The sequence below is a fragment of the Corvus kubaryi genome, unplaced genomic scaffold (genome assembly GCF_017639235.1).
Source record: "Corvus kubaryi isolate FWS band 111438036 unplaced genomic scaffold, C.kubaryi_AGA036_p1.0 133, whole genome shotgun sequence".
Classification (NCBI taxonomy): Eukaryota; Metazoa; Chordata; class Aves; order Passeriformes; family Corvidae; genus Corvus; species Corvus kubaryi.
Window position 1 is genome coordinate 12,041,343 of NW_024580667.1, and position 27,232 is coordinate 12,068,574.

General features: G+C 38.7%; 1 protein-coding gene across 8 annotated transcripts in view; it reads left to right on the forward strand.

The window, feature by feature from the left end:
• Positions 1-27,232, forward strand: part of SH3KBP1 (SH3 domain containing kinase binding protein 1) — a 214,606-nt gene that overhangs the window by 60,379 nt on the left and 126,995 nt on the right. For 6 of the 8 annotated variants that reach the window (XM_042036732.1, XM_042036710.1, XM_042036720.1 and 3 more), the window contains one exon: positions 17,202-17,325. In XM_042036732.1, the coding sequence (XP_041892666.1) occupies positions 17,202-17,325 (124 nt within the window). Of the gene's footprint in view, positions 1-3,606; positions 3,649-17,054; positions 17,063-17,201; positions 17,326-27,232 lie in introns of those variants that run through there. The other 2 variants (XM_042036750.1, XM_042036765.1) reach the window with 2 other exon arrangements.

Genomic DNA, 27,232 nt, shown 5'->3' on the forward strand with positions numbered 1-27,232 from the left:
CATTAAAGCATCCACTTAACTGGATAATATTAGATTTACGAAATAAAGCTTACAAAATGAAACAACGTATAAATGAATGTCAATTTAGTACACTCTTGCCTTATACATTATCAAAAGGATTTTACATATACTATGGTGATTTAGATTTTTAAAAAATGTTAAATACACTGAACAGTTTTGGTATTCATTTCCACAAAATAATGTCCTAAGACACTATTCATTATAGAACAGCAGAGCGTGGAAAATATTTTGCGTCAAAATAATCTTCAGGGCATCTTTACTTTTGGACATCTCATACTGTTAAAATAAGGAAAGAAATTTAAAAACATGATGTGAGAAGAGAGTGGAAGTAAAATTTAGCTGTGTCCTCCAGAGGGTACATTGAAAATTAATTATTTTTAGAAATACACTGTGGAGATTGATTCTAGTTTTCTCTGCTTTCTTTCAGTTAACCTTATTGTGTATGAGATGTGTGTGTGTGTTTGTGAATTAAGAATGCAAGACAAGTAGTCATGATAATTCTTGTTATTTAATAGATTTTTTTCTCTTGTTTTAAAAATATTAGTTTTGAAGAGCTAGTAAAAGTATTCAGCAGACTCTTACCGAATTCAGGGTTAGCAATGTTTTTACAATACTTAGCTGGAAAATGTAGTTTGTGGCTAACTGCCCCAGATTTTGAGTGAATGAAAATAAATATCCAAAGACAAGGACAGAGTTGTGACTTTGTGGAAAGGGAATAGTATGCTTTTCCAGTTTTCCTTGTGCACTTCAGAAATCTGGGTAAATATTTTGATGTGACCAGGAAACCTGAGCGACTAAATGAAAGAGTCTTATTTTCTGGCCTTAGAAGCATCTTTGTATAGAAAACTACTTCTGAAATTTAAACTTTGAGTAGGAAGAACTTAAGAGATAAACTAAGACAAATAAGTAGATATATAGGATTTCCCTGAGAATTGCTGGTACGTATCTTGTGAATAGATTTGAATAAAACAAAATTTGGAAGTATGAGAGGGAATTTCATGTTACTGAAAACCAAACAGCTTTATTTTTCATCCCTGATGTGTGAAACTGTCATACTGAAGGCAGAGTTATGAGGTACAGGAGAACATGAGAGGACGAAATATTGTACTGTGGGATAAAGAGGGAGAAAGGAAGCTGAAATTCTTGTTTTGATTACCTATGTCTCCAACCTTTGTTTTCTAAATGACAAATAAATGACTTCCTATTAAACTGTCAATAGTCTTATGTTAAGGGATGGTTGGTTCTGTTTCAGGATTTGTGTAACTGTGTAAATAAATGGAGACCAGACCATTTATTTTGATTCGTGTGTGCGTTTAATAAATATTTAAAATACAGGAAATATGGAATTGACCAATACTTGGCCAGCATCACCCTTATTATACTCAAGCTTCCTTTTTGCCTTTTTAAATGACTTTTTCCAGGTATTGAATGTTTATTTGTGTGGGCTTGGTCACAGCGAGTGTGAGATAAAGCTTATTTAGATGAGGAAGCAAGTGATTTTTTTAAAAAAACATATTAAGAAAGATAAACATGATTTTTAAGGATTCAGAGTGTTTAAATTGTTGGTTTAGGAGCTTCTTGTAGCTGCTAGAATATCTGGCCTTAGCAGATTAACTAGTAATTACCAACTACGTTTGACCAGGCTAGTTACTCGCCTCCCCCCTTTATAGGTGAAGGCTCTTTCCCCAGCACTTCGGCTGTTCAGTGTACTCATGTGACTCTTGTCACTGTTCACACCCTGTTAAGTACTTCAGAAAAAATTAATTCCAAAGCAAACAAACTCTTTCCATGTGACAACTTAAATTTAGTGTTAGCATTGATGGTAGATAATGAAATATGTGTTGAAAATGCCTAGGTCTGAAAGTACCTGCAAATACTCACTAATTCAATGCAGTAGTCACTGACTGAGCAGCAGCACTTACATGACAGAGGGACAGAAAATGGATGAAAAGTGACCAAATGTAGGGTCAGCCCGTTTTCTTTAAGTGACTGAAGGCTAAATGGAGACACTGTTATGGGAATGTATGAGTTTCATTCCCTTAAATGGGTACTTGCTACAGCTACCTGCTTTCATCACTAGCAGGTGCACTGATGCACTGAGACACTGCTCACCTTTCACAAGTCTGCTTTTCCCCCTGCCTATAGGTTAGTGAGAGCCACCTCTGCCCCTGAGCACTTCTGTGTTGTGTGGAGCAGTGCAGACACATCCAAACCAGTTTGTGTAGCGTCAGTTTACAATTGTGCTCCATTTCCCCAGCCCTGTGTGGGGTTTCCTCTCAGTTGTGGATTTCAAGCTTCTTCCCAGGCCCTTGGATCTGTTTGCTGCTTGTTTGCTCTGTATTCATCTTCCTCTTCCTCTAGCAGAATGTCCTCAATGGGCCTTGTTTCTTTGCAGTTTTATTCTGGGATAAAAAGGCATAGCTTTGCCTTTTGTACTTTTCAGTGTAGTATTATGTGTGTTCAGCTCTGTTTCCTTTTCAGCGGTATCTGTTCCCAGGCCACCACTCCCATGAATTCTGGGAGGTGTCCGCCACAGCCCTTGTCTAGAGGGGTTAATGACTTTCTTGAAGGAGTCTGTTAGTTGATTTGGGATTATGAGTATGCTGTTTACAAAATAGAGCACATCTATGTTTGGGTGTTTCTTTAAACCACTGCTGTGTGGCTGCTCCTAGATAATTTCTTTATTTCTCAATATTTCCCCATTTAGTGGATCACAGAGGAGAGGAAATGTGCATGCAAAGTGTAAGAAGGGCTGAGAGGTTTGAGGTCTTGTTTTTCCTGAGGAATGGGCCTAAAAACTTTATTTCCTGATGAGGCCTGTTAAAATCAGTAGGACTGCCTGAGTATAAGTGTTCTCCTTGGCCTGAAGGAAATGCATCAAGAAGGGCTCCCAATGAAAACAACGGAAGAAATGGTTTATGCTGTGCTGTCAAGCTTAATACTGTAAAGGTAAAAAACCCCTACATCTGAACTTAAAGCATTTTGCAGTGAAGGAGGTTAAATCTAAATACATCTAGAATATCCTGTAATTTCTAGAAGATATCAGAGTATCTAGAAGAAGGAGTGTTGTTTTTTGCCTCCCCAGTAAAAAATACAGTTGAGGAGCAGGGTGGATAGAGTACTCTTATGAATTGCCTGGCAAATTTCTCTGCTTTGCCTGAAACTTCTTAAGTTCAATATTTGCTACAAATGGAAGGATACTCCTTCTGCTAAGTGAGATTTCTCCCCATTCTTTTCAAGAGATATTTGTATTTATATTAATTATCCAATGATTGTCTTAATTTTCTGTGATTTGTATTGTGCATACACATTTATCTTTTATGACAGGGAGCTACTTTCAAGGAAGGCTGCTCTTGGGGAACAAAATCTAAGTCATATATTGTCATTTTTCCTGTCATCCTGAGAATTGTATAAGTCAATATTTAGAATTTTAAGGCATAGATCTGCATATATATAATTGGAGTCATAGCAGTTTAATAGTTAAAGTTGCACTAAAGTCTGCTGGAAATGTAGGTGAGTCCTCTTCAACACAGAGGAGTAACACTCAGTGTCTTCCCTCAGGTCACAATACTCAGACCAGGAGTGTATCAAATGTTCAAAATGAATAAATATTTTCTTGATAAATTGGTGAGTAAAAAGAATTGTTAATGCTTAGATCAAAAAATAGGTCTTTCTTCTACGTATGACATATGCAACTTTTCCCTCTTGATTCTTGTTTAAAGGTAAAAATGAAAACTAATGTATTAAGTTTTTAAATTTAAAAATACCTAAAGGAAATTTCCCTGGGTATTTGTAGATGCTGAAATCTTGTTTCTGCTGGCTGAATCAGTCTGCATCATCTGCATCATCATTCAGTGATGCTCAGCAAGGCAAACGGGTTCAGAGGACTCAGTTCTGGAGCTCCAATATGCCTTTATATATGGTCAGACTGCACCAGTTCATCATCCTTGATGACTCCTATGCACCTGCTGTCTGCTTTCTTTCTTTAACTCTCATCTTTAAACTTTCATTTCCCCTCAACAGAACTGCATAATCAGTGCTTTTCTTTTACCTCTATCTTATTTACAGTAACAATGAGCCTCAAGCATACTGGTACCACATGGTACATTGGGAGAAACCATAAAATAGCTGTCTCTGCTTGGAAGGAGACTTATCCAAATAAAGATCATACTTTCTTATGCAACTTGTCTGTGAACAGGAAACCTGCTGAGTGTGCTAAGCAGGTACACATCATTTTTTCTCATGTGGACTTGACCATTATATGTCCTATACAGTTTTGGTTGTTTTGTAATACAAGCCAGTAAGCCTGTGTGGCTCTGATAGCCATGCAGCTTTGTTTAAAGTTTCATGATGGCTGAATAAAAACTAGATTGAGAAACTGCAAAGGTAGTTTCAGTATGATGCATGACTTCAAAGGTAGCATGCCAATCTCTTTTGCAAACATTGAGTAACTATGAGATTAAGTAATTTGAGGTGAGGATTGTGGTCACCAAATCTTCTCCCATCTATGACGCTAGGCTGCACCTCTCCTACAAATACCAATGGTATATCAAACTCTTTCAAGCAGTTGTAGCACCCATCACACATTTTTTAGTCTTGAGCAACGCTCTCTGCTGTTCTGGATCAGTGTTGAGCATGGTTATTTCTTCTATTTGCATTCTTTATACCTCTTTTCTCTTGGATAAAACCAAGATATAGGAGGTCGTTTTGCTAGAATAGCTTGACCTATACATCTCCTTTCCCCTCCTTTTTCTTTTTTTCCCAGCTGTAAAAGAGCAGACAGAATATATGAAGAGCCTAAAAAATTCTACTATGAAAATCTTTGTCCTGCGACCTCCACTCTACTAAGAGAAAACAGTCTCAAGTGTAGAGGACAGCTGCTGCATTTCTAGAGGCTTTTTGAGACCCATTGGTTAAGGTTTGGGTCAATTTTCCCAGCTACTAAGATTTTATGAATAGGGCTATCTTCTCTAAATATCAGATCTCTAGAATTAAGTCTAATACCTCCAAAGAAACATGTGACCTACATTTTATAAAGGAATTTCCATGGTTCCAGGACATCTTTTAATGGGGATTATTAAAATTGTTCTGAATCTTTTCATTTCATACAGTTTGGGGTTTTTTTCCCCTAAGAAACTTCCGCTGGGTTTGAGCATATCAGCAACATGCCAGAACTCAAAAGGCTATCCAGACAAAAAGGAATCCATAAGGTATATCGCCCAATTCCAAACTACATGAATTAACCTGTACCTGCTGTAATGTTTGCAGGAAGAAAGGTCCAATTAAGATGGAAAATAATTAAATAACAAATTTTGCTTGACAGCTGCAAGGGTTGTAAGACTTGAGGAACATGACTGTCAGAAGTGCTGAGGAACTGCTTCTGCCATTGGTTACATCTTGAAATTGTTGGTACTTAGCACCAGGAAAAACTGGAATCATAATACATTGTCTTGTGAAGCTGTGGCAGGTGGATGCCAGCAATATTTATAAAGAGACCTCTAGCCCTAAACTGTCAGACTGCAGAAGGAAGAGTGTTAAATTCTAATCTCTGATTTACAAGTCTGGCAGTGCATACTATTCACATGGTGTGTGATTTGAATAATGATGTGCCTACTCCTGATCTCATTAACCCTGATTTAATCCAGGTTTCTTATTTCATTAATTCCTGCAAGCTTTCATACAACTGGCTACACAAACAAACAAAGCCCTAAAAATCCTGTAATGCTGTAACTATCTTTCTATCTAAATATTTTCATGGTCCCTGGTTTTTGTCTTGAAAAAATCTCAGCTTGTTTGAGGGGACTCTTTTAAGATAGTGATTCATCTTCAAGAATCTCAGTTTTAATTTTACATGCAGTGGAATTACCCAACACTTGCCCTCCCTATGCAGGTTCAGTGGACTTCTCTGCATAACCTTAATAGATATATACTGCAGAGGGTTGAGCAATGTGTTGGTTCAATAGAATATTTGATGAGAGGTCTGTCAAAGAACAATAGGAATTTCTGTAATTTGCCCTAACCTTTTTATGGCACAGTTCTTCATTCTATAATGCAGAATTATGTGATTGAAGACCTCTACAGGAATTTGTACAGTTTTTTGTGACTTGCTAATTGGATAGAAAAATGGCTGTTTGGACCATCACCAAGGTTTTTTTAAGTGTGGTTGAAATGAAAATTTTGAAATTCTGTGCCAGCTGTATTTTATGTATTTTGTATGTTTTTGTGTAGCTCAGTGACTTCCTTTCCATTTGTGTGGGGTTTTTTTGTTGTTGTTGTTTCTCTTTCACTGTACAACATCATTTAGAAAAGATAAATCATTTAATAAAAAAACCTTCCATATGATTTTAAACAGAGAATGCAAGATACTGGGTGAGTCAGTTAATGTTCTCATTAGAAAATCCTGCTGTTAAGGATCATCTGGTTTGTGATAGGATTTTGCATAAAGGATTTATGTGACTTTGTCTCTCTCTAAATCTGTCTGTGTCATAGAGATAGCTTATCTGCTATCTATCTAACATGTTACAATTTGTGATAATGTCTCCCAGCACTTTTTTCTTAAGAATATATGTCGTCGCTTTTTTCTGTATTGGTCATCTCTTCAAATTGGTATAGTTGTGAGAAAGAACATAACTATAACAGTAGTTTCTTATACATATTATAAGCTTCTTATATAGATATGTATGCTTTATGTGCTAATATGCACGGAGTTTTTTATACTGACAGCAGAAATATTTCTACTACACGAAATATCCATTTTTCACCATCTAAAACTGTAGTCTGATGCATTTTTTAATAAGGCCAGGTTTCTATGGGGAAAAACTGTTAGCGTGCTAAATTCTTGCATATCCCACTCTCTACTCAAAGAAATGAGGAATGACATTGCACTTTCAGGCAAAGTTAACAATGCTTCTAATAGCTGGACAAAAATGGAACTTTTGTGTGAAGAAATTTATTTTTATTTGAAACTGCTTGAGTAATTTCATTCTGCTGGAGCTGGACTGGGGGGAGGATGGCTGAGAAGCACCTTTTGTGCCTCCCCACAGTATTCAAGGATGCAGGGAGGAGCACCTGCACAGATGTGTGTGTGGATGTGCTGAGAACACTGCGTGGCTGAAATGCACACAAATGCACTGTGCTGTTGCCAAACACAGGTGCAAGGCAGGAGTTCCAGCTGATAAAAGCCTGGCTGGCCATCTATTGGCATGAAGATTGTAGAGATGGGGGAGAAGGGTGCCAGTTAAAGAGTCTGGTTGTCAAACACCTTCCCCATGGCAACAATGCCTTTTGCCCTTAATCCCAGTACTCACATATGTTGCAAATATGTAAAACAAAACAAATTCTCAGCCCCAGATTAAAACTGGGAAGGAGTGTATACTGCAGGGGTTCATGGGCAGGTGTTAGCAGACAACTCTACAGCAGTATGAAATCAGGAAGTTGCTTCCAGTTCATCTGCAGGCTGTGAGACCCGCTGCAGTCATACAGTGTGATTCTCTGGGAGGTTTCTGAAATGCAAAGTCCATGTCAGCTCTGCAACTTGCCTACTGTAAATCTTAGAGTCTTTGGGTCATCATCTCTCAAGTGTCTCATACATGGATGGTGTGTCTCTCTGTTCTGGTGACAAGGTGACGGGTTTGGTTTTCCTCACCTTTTAAATAAATTTATAACAAGCTTCTGCTTTTGTACTTCTCACCTACTTTGGGGAACCTGCACATAAAGATCAACAAATGTATTCACTGTTTTTCAAAGTCTTCCTTAGAGGTGTCTTGTCACAGTGCTTACAAAATGCTAGAGTGCTTATGCACCCGGCCTGTGCCAATCGCTTCTGCTTCTTTGTGCTTCCTGCCATCTGCTGTGTCTGTTCATCAGTTATGCTTTTGCTTACACCTAGGTTGTGAGGCCTCAGAGAGCGGTACTGTCATTTGAAAAAAAATGGGTCAGGACGAATCAAGTGGCTTGGAGTGGCATCCAGCACACCATGTTTTTCCTATTTCCCTTCTTTTATTGCTCCAGTTATAATTTTCAGTCTTGATCTGTTAAGTGCATTAGGATGTAATGAATTGCTTGCTTTGGTGGTAGCAAAGCTGATCACTGATGTAGCCAAGCACGTCTCCAAAACCCAAACCACAATGTGCAGAGGGTGTATTCTTTTTTCTTCCTGGCTTTCTCTGAGACAGGTGGTGTTTTGTGATTGTTTGTTTTACAAGGTGCTCTCCACTTTTCTTACTGTTGTATTCCTTGCTGTTTCTTGTAGCCTCCATCTCCCTTCCCCCTCTGCCTCCCCCATGTTTCTTTAATCTTTTCTTTTTTTTGGTAATTAAAAAAACCACAGTAAACTAATTGGTATAGGTAAATATGAGCTGTCTCCTTTTGAACTGAAATATGAAGTGTGAGGCTAAAGGATGGAACAAGATTTCTTGAACTGAGTGAATGCAGAAACACACATGTTCAGAGAAAAGCAGAGCTGAAAGATTGCATAAGACTCAACAAATCTGAGAGTTTTGTTAATTTTATTACAAAGCATGCACTCATCTCTCTAAAAGCACAAGGCTTTCTACATATGTAAGAGTGTAAATCCTATCCAGAAGATCTTTGCTTATCAGAAAGATGTGCAAAAGACACAACAAATCTGTATCAAAAAAGGAAGAATGTGGAGATTCTTTAAAAGAGGAGCTTGAGTTTGCTGTAGTAGACTGGTTATTGATGTGTAGAAGAGGAGCAGAGGATGTAAGTGTGGCACAGTGTGGTCTCCTGTGGTAGGGAGGGCATTGTAGCATGGGCATCTCCTGCTGGGATAAACAGGGAGAGTTCACACAAGGATATCACAGAGAAGTCACCAGCAGTTTAAGCCCAAGCAGGTTGCACTGTGCCGTCAGTGCAGTACTTTTGTGGTTAATGTAGAATACACTGGATGCAGGAATTAATGTTTTTTTCATAACAACTGCTGGTTTGTCACTTCATAGTAAATTTGTTTGTTGCCAGTTGTTTGGATTAAATCTGACGCATTAATTTTTCTACATGGATGTTTTCAGGTGCCCCACTATTGTCTCAAATGTTTGAGGTATGACCTTTGTAATAAGTAAAGTTTATAAATAAAATTAGTACTAAAATGAATATTTAAATGCTCTAAGAACAATGGACATGACAGATGGGCTGTAGAAGCCTTTACTTAAAGCTGTGTAATGAATTTATCTTTGTGCAGGCTGGTTCTAGGTGTACAATAAATAGTGGAACAGTGTCCTGACATGAAGCTTTGCAGTGTTCATAAGACCCTTCCATCTGAGAAGCAAGGGTGGCACTATGGGCTTACCTGAGCAGCCACGAAAGCAGCACTTCTGGCTGTGTTCAAGGCTTCATTTGTGCTGGGAGAGAGCAAATCAGTGCATCTGTTTTATGTAACACAACAAGAAAAACAAAGGAGGGTAAAGCAGGTCAGAGTCCTCATCCTTAAGGTGCCCGTTCTGCTAGAGTAGATACATTGTTCAGTATGTAAAACTTCCTGAGCAAATAACACTTTTCTCTATCAAGCTGTAAATCAGATAGAAGTCATGTGAGCCGCAGAAACAGACTTGATTTTAAAGGCTAGATACAAAAACCGGAGAGGTTTAGGAGGCTGTGGTTAGAAATAACCCCAGGACTAGGTGGTACTAGCACAAACCTGGAGGCTCATGAACTCTAACCCTGTCTTTTTTTTTTCCTCAATCACATGTCTGACAGACAGCTGGGAACGTTTCCTATAAATTTGGGATAAGCTGATAGTGAAAAAGAAGAGAGGATGTGGAATCGTGCAGCAGTGAAACAAGAGCGTATCTTTTGTCACAAGCTCAGAGGATGTGTGCAGTAGCAGTTTGGGATCTGTGCCTCTCTTAGAAGCTGGGGATCACTGCTAAGGTAGAACAATCTCCAAACCATCCTTCTCCCTCTGCTTGCTGACAGAGCCACTGGGGAGTGTCTCCTGTCATGACCAGCTGATGGGGAGATCTCAGTCTTGATCACAGTGCTTGAAGGTCCCATGTCCTCCCTCTGTGTCTTGGACCTGGTATTGCCCTGGAAAGAGAAACTAAAGGCTACTATTGCAGAAACCAGGAAAAGAAAAGCTAGGTAGTTTCTTATTTGTCCCTGAAATGTTGTCATATTGCTTTTTACAGAAAGTAAAGCTCATGCTATGAAAGTATATTGTATTTTAGTGCTGGCAACATCTTTCTGGTTGAAAATAATTTTTGTCTTGATTCTAGTTCAGTTGCTGGGAAAGTTTGTTCCAACCTCGCTTCAGGGTGTATTGTTTATTTATACTAGAACTACAAGATTCTTGAAAATCAGAGTTATGTTTCTAACTGAGCACATTTATAATTTTTCCATAACCCTTAACTCATTTTAGTGAAAATATCATAGGAAATTTCTTGGGAGGACTAAATATTGAATTGATGTACTGTCCAGCAGAGTTTTAGAGGCATTTAATATAAATTGATAATTGAACTCACATATTGTTTGAAGTTACAGACATTTGTTTGCAGGAAATCATGGTGGTATTTGTCTCTTGAAATGTAAAGTATGGTTTTGAGAAAAGGGATTGAAGGAAAAGCATTCTGTATGTCAGAGGGGTCAAAGTGCTCCTCACATTTCCACTGTCATCTTTTGATAATTCAAAGGTGTTGTGTTGTTTCCTCTTGGCTGTGTATGGTTCTGGGCTCTTATTCCTGCTCCCGTATTTGTCTTCAAGCAGGGCACATGCTGCAGACTTTTGAATTGTGAAAGACTCATTATTTCTTAGCTTTTAACTCTTTCAGTATGCGTCTTTTTTTCAAAAGCTTTGATTTTGATTAAACCTCTTGCTCCCAGGATGCAAGAACTGTTGTTCCCCTTATATGGAAGCCACAGATAAATCACCTTATAGTCTGATAGTGATTTTTCTCATAATTTTTCATGGCTCCCAACAGCTTTGAGGAATGAAGTACTGACTTTAGGATTTTGTACCTGCAGCAGTACAAAATAGCATTTTGTTTCATTTAGAGTCACGGAAAAGGTTGCAGCAATTTCCTCAAATGTTTTCAGCTGAGTTTCCTGTAAAGGTCAGAACTGCTAGAATAAAAAAAAGTGAAACGTTGGTGTAGGTAAAATGGCAGAAGTTCTTGTACTTTCCTAACTGTAACTTTTGTGGCTGACCTAATTCAAGCATTTGCTCTAATTTCAGGGAAGCTTTTTGATAGGGGGGTGGAAACTTCAGCACGTAAAGACACATAAAGAGAAAAGTCTTTTTTCTTGAAACGTAACAAATGGTGAAATTCTGAAAAAAAGCTAGGTGTTGCAAACAGCAGTAGAAAAACTATGGTTTCTTTTTGAAAGCTGTTAACTGCTCTTTTTGTCTCTCTTCAGATTGACAAAGCATGTGTCATTTCAATGAGTAATAGTTTCTGACTTACAAAAGATGAGGTACTTAATTTATAAATTTTATATGTTGAAATAGCCATTTAATAGGGTACAGGTATACTTGAATATATTGTATTTTCCTATGTGATGGGATTCCATCACACTATGTAATTTGCTGTTACTTGAAGTTTTGTCACATTGTAAAGCTGACGAGCTTAAGGATAATATCTTTCAAATTTCCTGTGGCTTATAGTGATGTAGGATTGGATTAGAGAAGATCCAAAAAAAACCAGCTCAGGTATTGTCTAAGATTTTGTGTTTGTTTGGATTTCAAAGTTTTCTAGAAGAAAAGAATCTTTTCACAGTGATTTGGCTGTTGGTATGTATGCAGTATGGTTGAATCCTAGTTACAAAAAAAATAATATTTTTTAATGTATTAAATGGGCTTTATTGCCCCATAATATCTTTGAAAATTTAATATTTCATGGAATGAAGCTTATTTTTAAAATTCACAATTACGTTTTTTTCAGTGTTTCTCAGATTGAGGATGCTTCTTCTGAGTATGAACTGCTTATCATATTGGAATCACACTGAAACCCACGTAGACAGGAGATGGAAGCTGTCTTAAAATTTCTGGCATCAAGAGGCCCTCTTTTAGGTTTAGTGGTTCAAATGCAAGATTACTTACTTAAGGGTTGGGTTCCTGAGGCATAGCCTCTTGAAAATGATCTGCTATTAACCTGCAGTTATCTCTATGTGAGCTAGGAAAGAAGTGCATCATTTAGATCCACGAAATTTATACCAGGCAGTGCTCCAAAATCAAGAACTAAATAGTCCCAAAGATTAGGTTTAGAGATATTTTTGAAACTGTTAGCACTGTGAGAGCCTACCACTTTGCAAGTGGGTTGTGTGAGTGAGACAGCTGCTCATTCTGCAGAAACCTCTCACAGGAATGGAGAGATAAAGAGCCAAGCGCTGCACTCAGGATCCCTTTGAGCTCCTTCTCCTGAGACTCTGTGTGGGGTTTCCACTGACAACTGTCTTGTGAATTTGGTTCTGGGAAGGGCTCTTGAGGTCGTCAAGCCTGTTCCAGATAGTTTCACCACAGGGATTCCTGGTGAAGGTTCTCACACTGTGTCCCTTAGAGGAGACTCAGCAAGGCTCAGACGTCCTGCAGTACCAGTCCACCCACCCTGCTCTACTCAAGGGCAGATTGGCCCACAGTGAATGGTGGTTGTATCTGATTAGGGTGGGAATATATCTGCTGTAGTCAAAATAAAACCAGAAACCAGTGCAAAAGTCCTGGTCAGGAGGTGCACTGAAGTCCTTGCTGAGCAGACAGCAGGTTGCTCTTTTCCCACTATATTAGAGCAATATAATGTAGTCAAAAATCTTACCTGTCTAGTTTCTCCTCTCTTTTATTACACAAGCTTCTTTTTCAAGACACAGCAGTCCTTGAACTTGAAACTGGACTATTAGTTTCTGTTCATCCTCCTTTAGCATTTAAATTCAGCTGTTCTTGAACTACTTACGGCAGACTGAGGACTTCTAACTTTTTTGCTTTCTTCTTATTTGTGTACATGGAATTCCTTCTTTAAAAGAAATAATATCTGCAAACTTCAACTTGAAATCAGAACTAAAAATAGATTTTGTCATACACCAGGGAAGTTCCCACAAGCCACCTTTGATACGCATGGGTTTGCAAGCTCATTTGCCTACTCTTTCCTCGTGTGTTAGGCTTCGACTCCTTGCAGATCTGGAAGGATTGGGTTACACAGAGAGATTTCTATAACCGCTACTGATGCAGCACCAAGGTTTTAGGGCCATTGTAGTTCATTTACCAAATATATAGGGTAGGCATGTTCAGTGTACTTTTTGCAGTAAAATAAAGTGAGCTGACTTGGTATATCTGTTTGGCCAGAGTTGTTTGTGTTTGTTTTCACTTCATTTTTCAAGAAGAAATGCAATTTTGAGTAAGGCATTATAGCGTTTTAGAGTAATAATTTACTTTTTACAGCAGATAAGAGTGGGGGTAGATATAAAGGGCTATGTCAATATTTCTGAATTTAATAGGACTACGGTCTCTTTCTTTGGCCTAAAGATTAGGGTGCCTGGCTCTGTTTGGGCCACAACTGAAGAAAAGTTCTAAAATCCTAAATTCCTCAAGCGTGAGCACTACAGAAGACAGCAATGAGGCAGAAGCAACATATTAGAGAGAGGAGAGAGGCTGTAATATTGGCACCAGTGTTTGCTGCAGGCTACAGTGGTGAGGCTGCTGAAGGCTGGGGCATTTGTTTGGTTTTGTTTGTAAGTTTTTAGTCTTATGGTGTAGACTAAGACCATGAATTGAAAAGATATGCAAAGGTCTTAAAGCCAGCATAACTCATTGCAGAATGTGTGCTAAGCCACTTAGATATGGGCTTCCCATAGGATATTGCTAAGTATGAATATGTTTCTGGTAAGATTTTGGCTTAGTAGGGTTTTATTGACCTGTGCTTGATTTCTGTTTCATTATTTAGACAACTCTCCACTTTTCCTTTCAATTCCCTCCTGGACCTTTCAATTTTTCAAGCTGCTGGGATTGACCATGTCATGTTACTCTGGGCAGTAGCTATGAAAGATTATGGCCCTTCTCATGACCATTGAAAGTAGCAGTAATGAAAATTAGCTCAAACAAGTATTAGAAAGGCACAAAAAAGGAAGTCCTTAGACAATTTTGGTGACTGCAAGGTGTTGAACGTTCTATATGAATTTTGGTTTAGTGGACCCTCGGCCCATGTGTCTTTCTTCTTTCCACGAATAGTGGATGAGAAAGAAGTGCAAGACTCCCCACCCTACAAACAAATGCCAGTGTTTGGGAGTTGTCTTGTATTCCTTTGCTTTTTTCAGGAGCCAAACAAGGCTTTCTCAAAAAGCTGTCAGCAGCAGCAAAGGCACCAGTGACATTCATCCAGAGACTAAAGGGTACAGCACTGTTTTCTCTTATAGCAGACAATTTTCTCTGTCAGTTTTGAAGTTGCAAAAGGATTTTTACAATTAAAAATATGGTACTGCTGTTTCAGAATTTGTGAGTTGAGGATTTAATTACATTCTGACATAAAGAAAGAAAAATAACGCAGTAATGACACAGGAAGCAAGTTCTGGCAAGATGGGGTCTTCCGTAGGATGTTGTCTTGTGGTCTTGTTCACATGAGAATGCTGTTTGACTCACAAATTCTGTTTAAACGGTAGATAATTTTTTAAAACACAGTGAGTTTGTCACCTAGCTGCAAAATAAATGTAAAGCTTTGGGTGAAGTAATTTATTATACATTTTATTTTTTAAGGATGTGAAAAAGAAACTTGTGGAATAATGTATGTGTTAAGTCTAATCTTTTAGAAAGTGATATATTCTTCTAAATGCATGGTGTTCTTAAATTCTCACTTTGTTCACTTTTCTACCAGAGCTATGCACAATATTTATTCTAACAACAGCAGCATCTATCACACAGATATCACACACCTTTCAGACACATGTTCACACTTGTTATTTCAGTTAATGTGATTACTGTGAGGAGTTGTCTTTTAGATACTATTTTACCTGTGTGATGGCAGTAGATAAAAGATTTATTGTACCCTCCATAGGCAGTCATTTATAAAAGTTTTATCTCTGCTAATGCACTGATACACAGAAAATGCTTTGGGTAGATACAGAAGACTGTATTAGTGTTGTATAGCTAATAGGTCAGCTTTGAAATAACAATTGGTCTGGTGAAATAAAAAGTGAAAAAAACAAGTCAGGTTTAAGGTGCATCTTACAGAGAATAACTTGGAAATTCTTGCTTTGCTCGATGCTGTCCACAGATGACAACTTCAGAAACTTCAAATAGAAATGTGCTTTCTATGGTTTAGTGCTCATGTCTGATATGCTGAAAATCTAAAAAGGATCTATAGTATTTCCTATGTATGGTACGGTGCTGTGGGATGGTGGAGGTTGATCCTGCATTGGGATATAGAAGGGGGCAGTGAATGTAAGAGAGTTGAAAGAGATGAGGAGGGGTAGAGGTTTTTATGAGGGGAAGAGTTCATCCAAAGCCATCACCTGTCCCTGATGCCTGTTTAATGTAGATCTCATAAAATCTGCAGATGACATAAAACTGGGGGAGCAACTGACATGCTTGAAGGCAGGGCTGCTGTTCAGAGGGCTCCAGATAGGAACATCATGGAATCCAGCAAGGACAAATACTAGTTCTAGCCCTGGGAAGGAGGACTGCTGGCAGATCTGCAGAGTGGGACCTGATAGGTTTGGGAGCAACTCTGCTGAGAAGAGCCTGTGGGTCCTGGTGGGCAGCAACATAAACATGTACCAGTCTTGTACCCTGGCATCAACACAGTGAACAGCATCCTGGGCTGCATTAATAGCCTGCAGATTGAGGGAGGTGATAATCCTCCTTTACCTGGCACTCACTAGTCCACATCTAGAATACAGCTTCCCATTTAGTGGATGGGATGAGAATTTTGCATGAAGACAAGATATTGATGAGCTGAAGCAAGTTCTGTGCCTGTGGAAGCTGGAGCACATGCTTCCTAAGGATGTGCTGAGGGAGGTGTGGCCTTTTTCACCCTGAAAACAGGGTTTTAGGAGGACCTTCTGATACATAAAAGATTGTTATCCAAGAGACAGAGACAGGCCCATCACAGTGATGGGCAGAACAGGACAGAGCAGATGAGACTTGAAAAGAAGTGGGCTTCTGCAGCCTCTGTCCTTGGAGGTTTTCAAGACCCAACTTGTCAAACAGCCTTGAACAGCCTGATCTGACCCCAGAGGTGACCCTGCTTTGAACTGAATTGGAGAAGAGACCTTCTGAGTTCTCTCTCAGCCTGAGTGGCTCTGTGGCTCTAGGACAGAGCTTGGAGCCAAGACTTTTTTTTTTTAACTTATTTTTTGGGACATGGTTATAAGCAAATCATTCAGCCTCTGTAGTGTGTCAGCTACCTGTCTAGAAAGTGGAGGTAATGCTATTTGTCTGCTTCAGTGGTGTTTCAAGGTAAGGGATATGAAAGGTTATGATATTTATCTTTTGGATGCTTTGTCAAACTTGGTATAGACAACAACACAGGCTTTTATGCCTAAGAAGCTGGTAGAGAGGTATTGTGCATTTCTAGTAGTAACGGTGAAGTCTTGGGAAGCTGTTTTCTGTGGTTTACTTTCATGAAACCCCACCATATATATTTTCTCCATGTGCTGCCAAAGAAGTCGATCACCTTAAAAGGTAGTGAGCAGCAAAATGTTGTCAGTGTTAGCAACAGCTCTGACAGCAGGCTCTCTATATGCTTCTGCCAATTATGGTAACATTTGTCATATTTTCCTAGTTAATATTTTTCTTCCTGCTATAGTGGTTGTTTCTGTGGGCTTGTCATTGGAGGGGAAGCAGACTTAGCTGCCTTTATACCAGGAGCACTGTACTGATTTTGCCCTGTGCATCAAAAGTACAGCTCATTGCTTGATAAACTGAGACGTCTGGTTTTTTCCCCTCTCACACCTTTCAGCTTTGGTGATCTTTACTAAGAGATTTTTAAAGCTGTCCTACAATTTCCACACATACATAAGGAATTATTTTAAAAAGAAAAACAATAGTGTCCCTTGGAAAAGGTTACTGACAACTGCTTTCTTTTTGTGGCATTTCAACTTTATAAGAGTCTTTGAGGTAACATTAGAGCAGGCAGAGGTGTGCACATAGAAGTTTTAAGAAATCTTGGGAGCTTGAGAATATTCTGTAATACCTTTTTTTTAACTGTTTTTTTTTTTTCTTTTCCCTCTCTACCTGTCTTCTGCAGGAAATAAAGAAGGACATGAAGAAAGAAAATACTGCCAACAAACCAGCAGAGAAGCCTATAAATGAAGTTTCCAATGGAAGCCCTTTACTGTTGTCTGAGACAATTATTAGAACCAACAAAAAAGGTATAGTACATGGACATTAAATGCAGATTAAATTCAGGCCTTCCAAAGAACAAAATGTAAATCTTTCTTGTTTCTAGAAACAAAGCTAGAGTCTATTTAACTGAAAAGGCATAGCAGGAATAATAATAGTAAAAAATCTTTGTCCCCTTTAACTGGCATATATGGATGCACGTATTATGTCTAATATTTCCACATTAACTTGCACAGACATCCCTTTCTTTTTAAGGAAATCCCTCCTCCATACATTTAATTAAGGAAAGCTGTATGAGGAGATTGCTGAAGCTTATTAAAGTGAGGAACTGGCAGCTTGCGTATATGGAGGTTTTTGCACAGGGATGTCAGTCTACATTCACATATTCATGCTTTATCTGGGACAGAGAGCTCTAAAAAAAGGGGAAAAAAGTGGAAAACATACAACTTAATGCATTAGTTTCTTGGGAAGTGTCTTTCGCTGTCTTCTGTTTGAGACTGGAACGTGTGCTCTTCATGTCTGGCTTGACTCCTAATGCAGATTCCTATATAGGGTTTTGGGTTGCTAAAATGAAAGCCTCCAAATCTTCTGTCTCATTCCCTAGCTCCCAGTCCTGCTATCAGAAGTATCAGAACAAAACAAAAAAATGGCAATATAGAAGCTGGATTTTTCTTTAGGTTATGTTTATGCTCCTGTTTGTTTGTTGGACGACAATTGGCTTTTTGCAAGACATGAGCTGTAATTTTTTCTGGAGAATTCACTGGAGAGTTTCTTGCTTGCTGTCTTATACAGAATAATCTGCTGTCATTAATCATTGCTGTAATGTAATTTCCATTTTGACGTGTCTTCTATACTGTTAGGACTGTTATGGACATTTCCTCTTATGTATTATCAGCTAACATTTTATTAGAGCTACAGTTTCAGTAGAGGCCTTATACTCAAGGTTTACAACTGCAAGTGCAGAAGAATTAATAATTTTTGCAAGATGTATGACTTCCTTAAAAGGTGAAGGAGACTAATCTCTACCTCTTTTGCAAGGATTGATGTCCTCTGAAAGAAAGGACTGGAAAAAAATCTCAGAAAGCTTTGTCTTTTGGGCTTGCAATGTTGTCTTGAATCTGGAGACACATCCGACATTTCTGCTTTGGGTCATAGGTTTTTCAAGCAACAGCAGAATTAAATTACTAAGAATTATTATTTTTCATGGCTGCTATACAGAACCATATGAGTAGTTGGGAAATTATCTAGGGACTAAGTTTGTTCCATATTGCTTCAGCTGCTATTTGGAGAAGGCTAATAGCTGTGGCAGATGCAAGGATTCAGTTCAGTCACAAGGGGATAGCACTCCAAATATGATTCTTAGAGCAGTTTCTCCTCCTCTTTCTTCCCTCTGGCTAGGAGCTTTAAAGGATTCAGGAGAGAAAGATTTTTCTGTCTCTAGCTGAAGAATACAAAACCTCATATTTACTGAAAGGAGAAAAGCAAAGTCTGACATGAAGATCTATGAGTTGAGGTAGGGGTTAGGTTTGGAAGTAGCAGATTTCATATTAGAATATTATTTCTTTGGGCTTCTTTGGTGAGGATTGCACTTCTCATGGCCACCTGGACATCGTGTCAGGGTTGGTGCACTGTTCATGTTGGCTGCTTCTCCACTGCTGCAGAAAAAGCAGGTGCAGGATGCCATGGTCTGGCAGCACAGCTAAGGATGCATGGAGCACAGCAAGGCCAAGCAAGTGTCCCCTCATTTTTCCTGGGATCAGTTTGAGCATGGTGCCAAAGTAGCCTTGTTTAAGTGTGGACAGCTGAGCAAGTAGTTACTGTTGTGTTCAGAAAGAGTTTTCTAAGATCAATGTGGCAAATCTTGTGGAAAGTGTTGCCATATATTACTGAAGAGGGAGCTCTAAATGCCATGGGTGTTATTTTCTTCAAGTGCTCTTGTCCTGGGATTTTTACTAAACCGTAATTAAATCTGTTTACTGATCACAGAATGTGACCTGAAAGACCTGAAAGAGGGTGCAGGATGTTTGTGTTTGGTTCATTGGTTGGTTTGTTTTCTTTTTTTCTCCTTGTTGTTAGGAAGTGAGGGGGACAGGGATGCATCTAAAGGTCTTTAGCCACTGTTCAACAGTGAAAATGGCAGGCAGTATTATTTGTTTGCTTGGGCAATGTAATCCTGCTGCTCAGAACTTCAGAGCAGATCCAGTAATATGGGAGTGAAGCATTCTGTGCTGCTGCATTGTTTTTATTACCAAGATGATGATAAGGGCTGTTCTACTGCTGTGGTGTTATATTGTGTAGTTTTACTACTTAACTTGGTTGGCCTAATTTAAGTGTCAGCACTTTAGCAAGCATTTACATTTTGAGAAGAATCTTGGCCTCTTGGGCTTTTGGCTTGTAGAGAGTTTTTCCTTGAGAAATATTGACAAGTGTCCAACCCTGGTATTCAAGGAAAATAGCTAAGTTATTTGTAAGAAACATCTAAGTAGCCAAGAGGAAAATAACGAATTTCTGAACTAAAAAGACATTAAGGATCCAACTTTGTATCTTGTTTTTTTATGCTAATTATTTCTAAGTACTCTATTGAAATTAGGGGCTTTAATAAGGTCAGTGTAAATTGAAATAAGTGGCTGCATAATATTTATTTGCTGGCTGGGGTTAAACCACACCAGTAATGGGTGTTACCACTTTGGATTACACATGTGACGTAGGAACAAATTAAAGTTGGTGTAACCACACCAGCAGTAGCCTACCTGGGTTATTACTTCCCTGACACAGTGAAGATTGCATCTGGTTGTACATCACCATTTGTGAATCACTGAGGTTTTTGTTACAAAGGCCAAGAGGAGCTGGAAGGATTTGATTTTGTCTGCTTTTCACTGTGGGCAGTAAAACCAGAACATGTGTCATCCTTTAATGTTTCTTGTTGACCACAGATATTAGTGACCTAATGGAAACAAACAGTGACGACTGCTGTGGTGAACATAATTTAGGAAATTCTGTTACACCTGGCCTGGATGTATAAACCTCTTTATAGGGTTGTAAGTATGATCTAGAGGTCAGGGCTACACTTAAGAAATAAGGGGATTCTTTTCTAGATCTGCCACAGACTTGTTATGGAACTTTTGCTGAATCACTTAAACTGTTGGCCAAATTACCACACTTACCTTCCTAGGGTCAGGTATTTTAGTATGTATTGATTTTTCACATAGGCAGGGCTTTACTTTTTCTGATTTATTGCAGTGACATACCCAGATTTATGAGTAACTTTCATGTATTTCAGGTGTCTCTGCCTTATGCTGCCTATTGGCAAAACCTGGATAATACCTACCTCACTAAGATGTTGAGATCAGTTCCAGCATGGTAGTGATGGCAATTAACATCCAAGAAACCAAGCAGCATTTTAACATAGCACTGCAGTGGGTTCATGCTTCACCTCTGAAAGGCTCAGGAAAGGACCACTAGCTCGAGTGTAGGGATGGGGTTGGGGAAGCATGATGACCTTGTGCTTTCCCTGGCTATTCCCAGGGCTGTAGCAGCTCTAGGCTGGTTTGATGGGTGCTTCAGGTGCTGCAGTATCAGCCCTGTCTGGGGAAAAAGGCTGTGACACTGAGGCACCTGTCTGAAGCTGTAGGAATGTCAGATGTTGCTTGGCTTGCATATCCTTTGCCAGAACCTGGGAGGGATCATTCTTTTGCTTCCTCCTACAGTTCATAAGCCAAGAAAATCCTTTCCTCACCACGACTGGGTCTTTGAGTATATGTTTTCACTGCTTAAGATTTTTTTGTTGGCATATTGAACTATTGTTCTAAAACTTTTATAAAGCTGAGTTAAAAAAAAAAAGAATTAAAAATGGCTTTTTTTCTACTTAGAATTGGCATTGTTGTGCTTTGGTAATAACAGGATGGGAAAGCCTTTTCTTCCCTGAGAGAACATTTTCAGATTGTTTGAAAAAATTATTGCTATTGTTGCAATTATTTAGTAACGTAAGAAAATTACAACCAGGTCTTGGAACAGAAAAACACTGAAAGATATATATTTTTTTCCTTAAATGCTTTTCCAACATGGTGAAGTTCCATCTCTTCTGTGTTAACTTTCAAAATCTAAAAACAGATCCGAGGTTGTGCAACTATTTTAGATCTGTCATAAATTCAGTACGATCTTCATTCAGGTATAAAGGGACATAATGGAAACTTGCCTGCAATGAGCTTTAACAGTTAAATGGCCATAGCTTATTTTACACTAGTTTTGTTGTCATTTTTGAGTATCCTATTTTTAAGTATCTTATTCATTGTGCTATTTTGTGTGGCTGGGAACAAGAGCCCGCTTGCTTAGGTCAAGTTGCAAAACTGGAACTGATAGACTGTATTTTGTAAGTAAACTAACAACAATTGTTATATGAGTAAACATATTTGAGGCAAAGATATACTGCCTTGTCAGATATATTTGTTTTCTATAAACTGTAATTGCAGGCTGCATTGAGCCAGCAAATCTGGAACAGTTCATCATTTGTTACATGTTCTTAATCAAAGCCAAATACTGAAAGCAAGGAAAGTTTTTTCCAGTTCTCTTGAGAATTATTTATTTTACCTTCCAGCCTACATTTAAATAATAGAGAGCATTTGCATGCTATGTTAAAAGGGAGGTTTTGTGAAAATAGGTTTGATGATATAATAGGTTTAATTTAGGAATAGATAACAAGTCTGTTGTATGCAAAACTGAGATTTAAGTAAATTTTTGTAAATTAGAGAAATAGGGAAAGTATTTTGCAAGAAAAATGCATCATTTTGTTCAATAGTTTTTTCAATTATTTGCATACAAAAAGGCACTTCATTAATTAGAAAGACAAGCTGTTGGCTTCTCAGCATATGAGTGTGTTGACTCTGAGTCTTATGTTAAATAATCTATGTAAGCTCTGGTTCTGGTCATATTTTTCAACAGAAAGGCAAAATTCAAAATCTCTTTCATAAAGTATTTTATTACCTAGCAGTGCAAGCGACTGCCTTCATCGTGCTTGATGAGGTGTCTGACCCTCAGTATGCTCACCTTTGGTTTTCCTTTCAAACACAGTAAGTTTGAAGACATTGATCTCTCTTTTGGTTGGATTGTCCTTCTGCTGTTTATACATTCAGGCCCTCTCCACAGACAGGCTTTGGTGTTCCCTTGCAAATACTGCCAACTTCAGAAAAATTATTGCTAGCAGGAAAAAAATATCCTTTTAATTTTTAAGATCAGCTAATTGGTGTATAATCAGGATACAGTTTGCACAAATATGCACAGGAACATACTGCTCAGCCTATTAAGGTTAAAATATGCATGCAACATATGACACCAACCCAAAACGAGACATAAAAAATTAATGGCACAGGAAACTTGAATGTGCAAAATATTTATTCTTTGAGTCTAAATACCATATCTGCATATGCATATGTAGTGTCTCAGATAAGACACATTTCCTTTAAAAGTACTGTTTTTTTAAAATAAGGGTGAAAATGATCCCATTATTTAGGTAAGTGACACTGCCCTGGAAGGCAGTGCTTTCAGTTCAGAGAGGCAGGAAAAGACACCAATCTGTGCTGGACATGTGGTTGTGTTGTTGACACGACTTTTTTTTTGTCCAGAAGAAAGATCTCAGTGCTGTCTTCTTGGCAAGAGTGGAATGGATGCTCACTCATTCTTTACAAGCGGATCTTGTTTATGAGTTCTATTTAATTAGTGACTTGAGATACATAAAATCTTAATCTTTTTTCCTGTGTTATAGTCACTTGCTCTCCTGATATTCAGTTAAGGTTTCATAATCTATCCAGATTCCAGTAGCTTGTTCCAGAAGATTGCTTCTTTTCTTGTCATTTGCTGTGCATCTTCTTTTTATCCTAATTGCTTACCCTTTCTTTTCAATTACTCCTTTCTTGTAGTCTTCAAAATGCATGAATGCTAAGCCCTGACTTAGCTTCTGCAATTTTGCATAGCTGGATCCAACCACTAGTGTGGTACGCTAGTGTCATGAGGGTCTGTGCAGGAACAGCCTGTAGAAGCAAGAAGTAGAAATCACTCTGGGTTTGAAGTGTAATTCCAGGTTAATTCTATCCTCTGGACATCTGTTTGCCTCAGTGGCTGTCTTGTGTGTCATATATTTAGCTCTAGGAATCCCATTTATGGACCATGCGATGAAACACTGAACACAAATACAGCCACTGCATCAAGGAGCTAGTTATATATACACCTGTGTGTGTATATATTATGTATGAAACAAGATAACAGATAACTAAAATAAAAGTATAATGCAAGAGAACATGCACTATTTGGGCAATTGCTAGGAGGCTATTTTCAGGTTTCTTGCAGACAAGAAGACACTCATTTTAATAAAACATTTAGATCTGGATCTGCATTTGGAAATTGGAAAGTCAGTATGGAGAAAATTAGGACAATGTTTGGTTTAGAATTTAATTTTATCCTGCTGGATGCTGGACAGGGCAGAGAAGAGGCAGAGGGTGACCCTTCCAAATGGAATCTAAAGAGATTTAGGAGAGCAGTCACTGCTGAGCATTCTCAGCAGCTTACAGATGAAACAGGGGGAGGTAGTTATGGAGACAGATGTGGGCATCAGTTAGTTTGTTGGTTGGGTTTTTTTATGCTACACCAGAATTATATTTGTATCAATGAAACAGCAGAGACAAGTGAATTTTTAAAGAAGTGAGTGAGAGGGAACAAGCGAAGTGGTGGAATAGGGCTACAGGGACAGTTGAAAGAATAAAGAGAAGAAACTATTTTTGCAAGTAATTTATGTTTGTGCACATACCCCAAAATGTTGCATTTGAGGAACAGTTTAGAGAGTGGCAGCTTCTCTTTCATGAGCACTGAAAAATTTTTGTTTAATCCGTTAAAGGATTTTTTTCATTTCTAAAAGTTTTGCAATACATTTTATTTGCCTGAAGTATAAAATTGAGCCAGGTATATAATTTACCAGTTGTACAAGCATTTGCAAGCTTGCTTTTATCACAATGTCACAATGTCATAACTATCCACAAGGTACTAGTCAAGAGCAAATGTGTTGTCAAACTCAGGTGCAAAATGTTTTTCTATTCAAATTTATATTGAAATCTCCTTTAATGCATGCAAAACCCAATAAAATATGCTGGTAAAGTAACAGCAGCAGTGAAACTTCCTCTTGTCTCAAAACTACATTTCCCCATCACAAAAGAGACTGTTGATTTTTCCACAAGTTTCTGCAGAGAAATGTCTCCCTGCTGCCAGCAGTTCCCTCCTTCTCACTGCTGTTGGAGAAGTCAGTTGGTACCCAGCAAGGCCTTCCTGCCTGTGAGGTCTGTCCCTGACCTTTTGCCTCTAGACTGAGCTGCCTGTGTCTGTCTCCTTTAGCCTTTCATCCAGCTGGTGTGGGATTTTTGAGAAAAACATGGCTAACTTGATTTGAAACTTAGCAGACCAACCTTTCTTCCCTGTCCCTTCTCGCCTGTGATTAAGGAATGGCAGGAGACAAACAGGGTGGCTCACCTGATGCTGAGCCTTGGAGCAAGACTTTGGGATCTCTTTATATTTCCCAGAGCCAAGACACATCTGACAGCTGTGATAGGAGAGAGTTGGACTTCTTATTCTGTGGTAGAGACAATGAAAGCAGAGGAGTAATGCAGGGATACTGTTGTGGAATATAGAACACAACTCTATCTGGACTGAAAATTTGGGGTCCAGAGAATATACTGTGACTGTGCAAGTTAATATATTTTCCATGAGCTCTGAAACTTTGCAGGCGTACTTTAAACTGGGTCAGTAACACTTGTCTTCCTGTTACTTCAGTTAATCTTGATGAATTTGTAACTGCTAAGTTAAATATGCCCCTCTAAGTGTGCAATCACACTGACAATGATCCTTAGCTCAGAACTTCTTTACCTTTGCTTGTTTGGGGGTAGCTAGAATGGTGCTGCGTTGCTTTTAAGGAGATGGGTAACTGGTGTTAGCCTTTCCTGTGGGCTGGAACTGGGGCTCTGCAGCTCTTTACATCCTTCCCCCATGGCCTGTAGATAAGAGTAAGCTGTGGTATAAAAGTTACAGCACTAATCAGCATCCTGAGGTAGTTGAAGGACTCTGTCTCCTGTGACAACCATAAAATCCTTTGAATAATTTCTGGGGTTGTAGGTGAGAAGCAGCTCCCTTGGGCCTCCTTCAAGCTGCAGTGTCATGCAACGTGAATTGAAGGCCTAAATAATTTGGATAAATGATTGATGTGAGAATTTCTTCTTTAACCCATTAAGCCCTCCTCTGTAAAAAATATTTTTGGATGTAGGGGAAATTTGAATGTAAACATATGCCTTCGTACTTTTTTAAAAAAAGCTCCATACTTGCACTCTCTGCATTGGCAACAAGTGACTTATTCTGCTGCTATTGAGTCACTTCATTGTAGGAAACCTTTTCATTTCTGTCTACTTGGACCAGAAGGAAACTACAATCATTATTCAAGACCTTCCTTTTCTGATGGAATGGTGTTTATAAACCCAAGTTGGAACAAACTTCTGCAGAAAGTGGGTGGAATATACATAGCAAAAATGACTTGTGGCTGCTGGTAGGAAGGAGCATCACTGTTTGGGTGGTTTAGGAGACCTGAGCAGAGTTCTGCTCAGAAGTATGCTGTCCTAGGGACTTCCATGAGCCAGCTTCTTGTGGGGCTTTGGATAGCAGTGTGTGTGGGGAGGGGCTTTAACTCTGAATGCAGCTTCAGAGGTATTTTTTGCCTGTTCTTTTGCCCTGCTCCCTGTCCCATGTGCATACATGCACTCTCTAGAGTGGTCTAAGCGAAGCTTTGCTCTTGGCTGCACGTGGCAATAAACTGTATGAAAGCAATACCCATAAGGCACATTTTTTGGGCTCTTTTATGGTGTATGATAGATTCTATGAAACATTTTACTTTCAGGAACTGATACAGGCTTTAAAACAGTCTTCTGATAAAGTGACATGCCTGGAATAAACTTGTCACTGCATTCATTTTAATTATTTTTCACACACTATGTGAAATACTTCCGTTCATTGGGTTAAAAGCCCCTGAAGTTAGGGAAACTTGCTTTGCTATAACTAGATTTGAAAAACACATGGAGATACCAGACGGTGTTGACAATGCATGACCTGGATTATCGTGAATAAAATGGCATTATTAGCCATTTAGGCTTTCAGCTTTTGGATTCCTGTATTATGCAGTAACTTGAATACCAAGATACTTTGCCTGCAAAGGTGTATTTCTTGTTTCCAGTGGCATGAAGTTTCCCAAATTTTATTCATTGAGTACTTCATACATGTTTTATCTTATTTCAGAATTTCCTCCTTTACAGTCTACCCAACCATTACCAAGGTGCACACAGCATGGGACATTGTGCTGTTTTTAGTGGTGTGATGTGCTGTTTACCCTATTTCTTATGATTATCTCACTGTTTTCTAATGTTATTTCACAGTTAAGATGCACCAGTAGTTTGCATTAGTTCCTATTCTATATCTTTTTGCATTCCCTTTTCAATTATAAATATATGTTTGCGCCTGTTCCTTTCTTACTGTTAATTTGTAAAATCATCCTCTATAAAAATTCAAAGCATGTTGCTGATGATGGTTAGTTTCCAAGCTCATTGGTAGGGTGGCTGTGCTTGACAAGGGAGTGAAATGTGGAAGTGCTGACAAGTGGCTGATGGCTGATTCTTGGCCCCAAGCACAGGATTGCAATATGAAGGATTATTATTATCTGTCACACAGCAAGAGCCGTTATTTCCTAACTTCGGTGCCGACTTTATTTAGAAACAGAAGTGGAGGCTGGGCAGAGTTCCTTGTGGTGAGAAGCAGCTCCCTGCAGATGCCCAAATTAGCTGGGAATGAGTGTTGAAGTCAGCAGGGGTGTAGTGCCACTGGCATGGTCCTCTGCCTGGGCTGCATTGCTCTGGTGAAGGC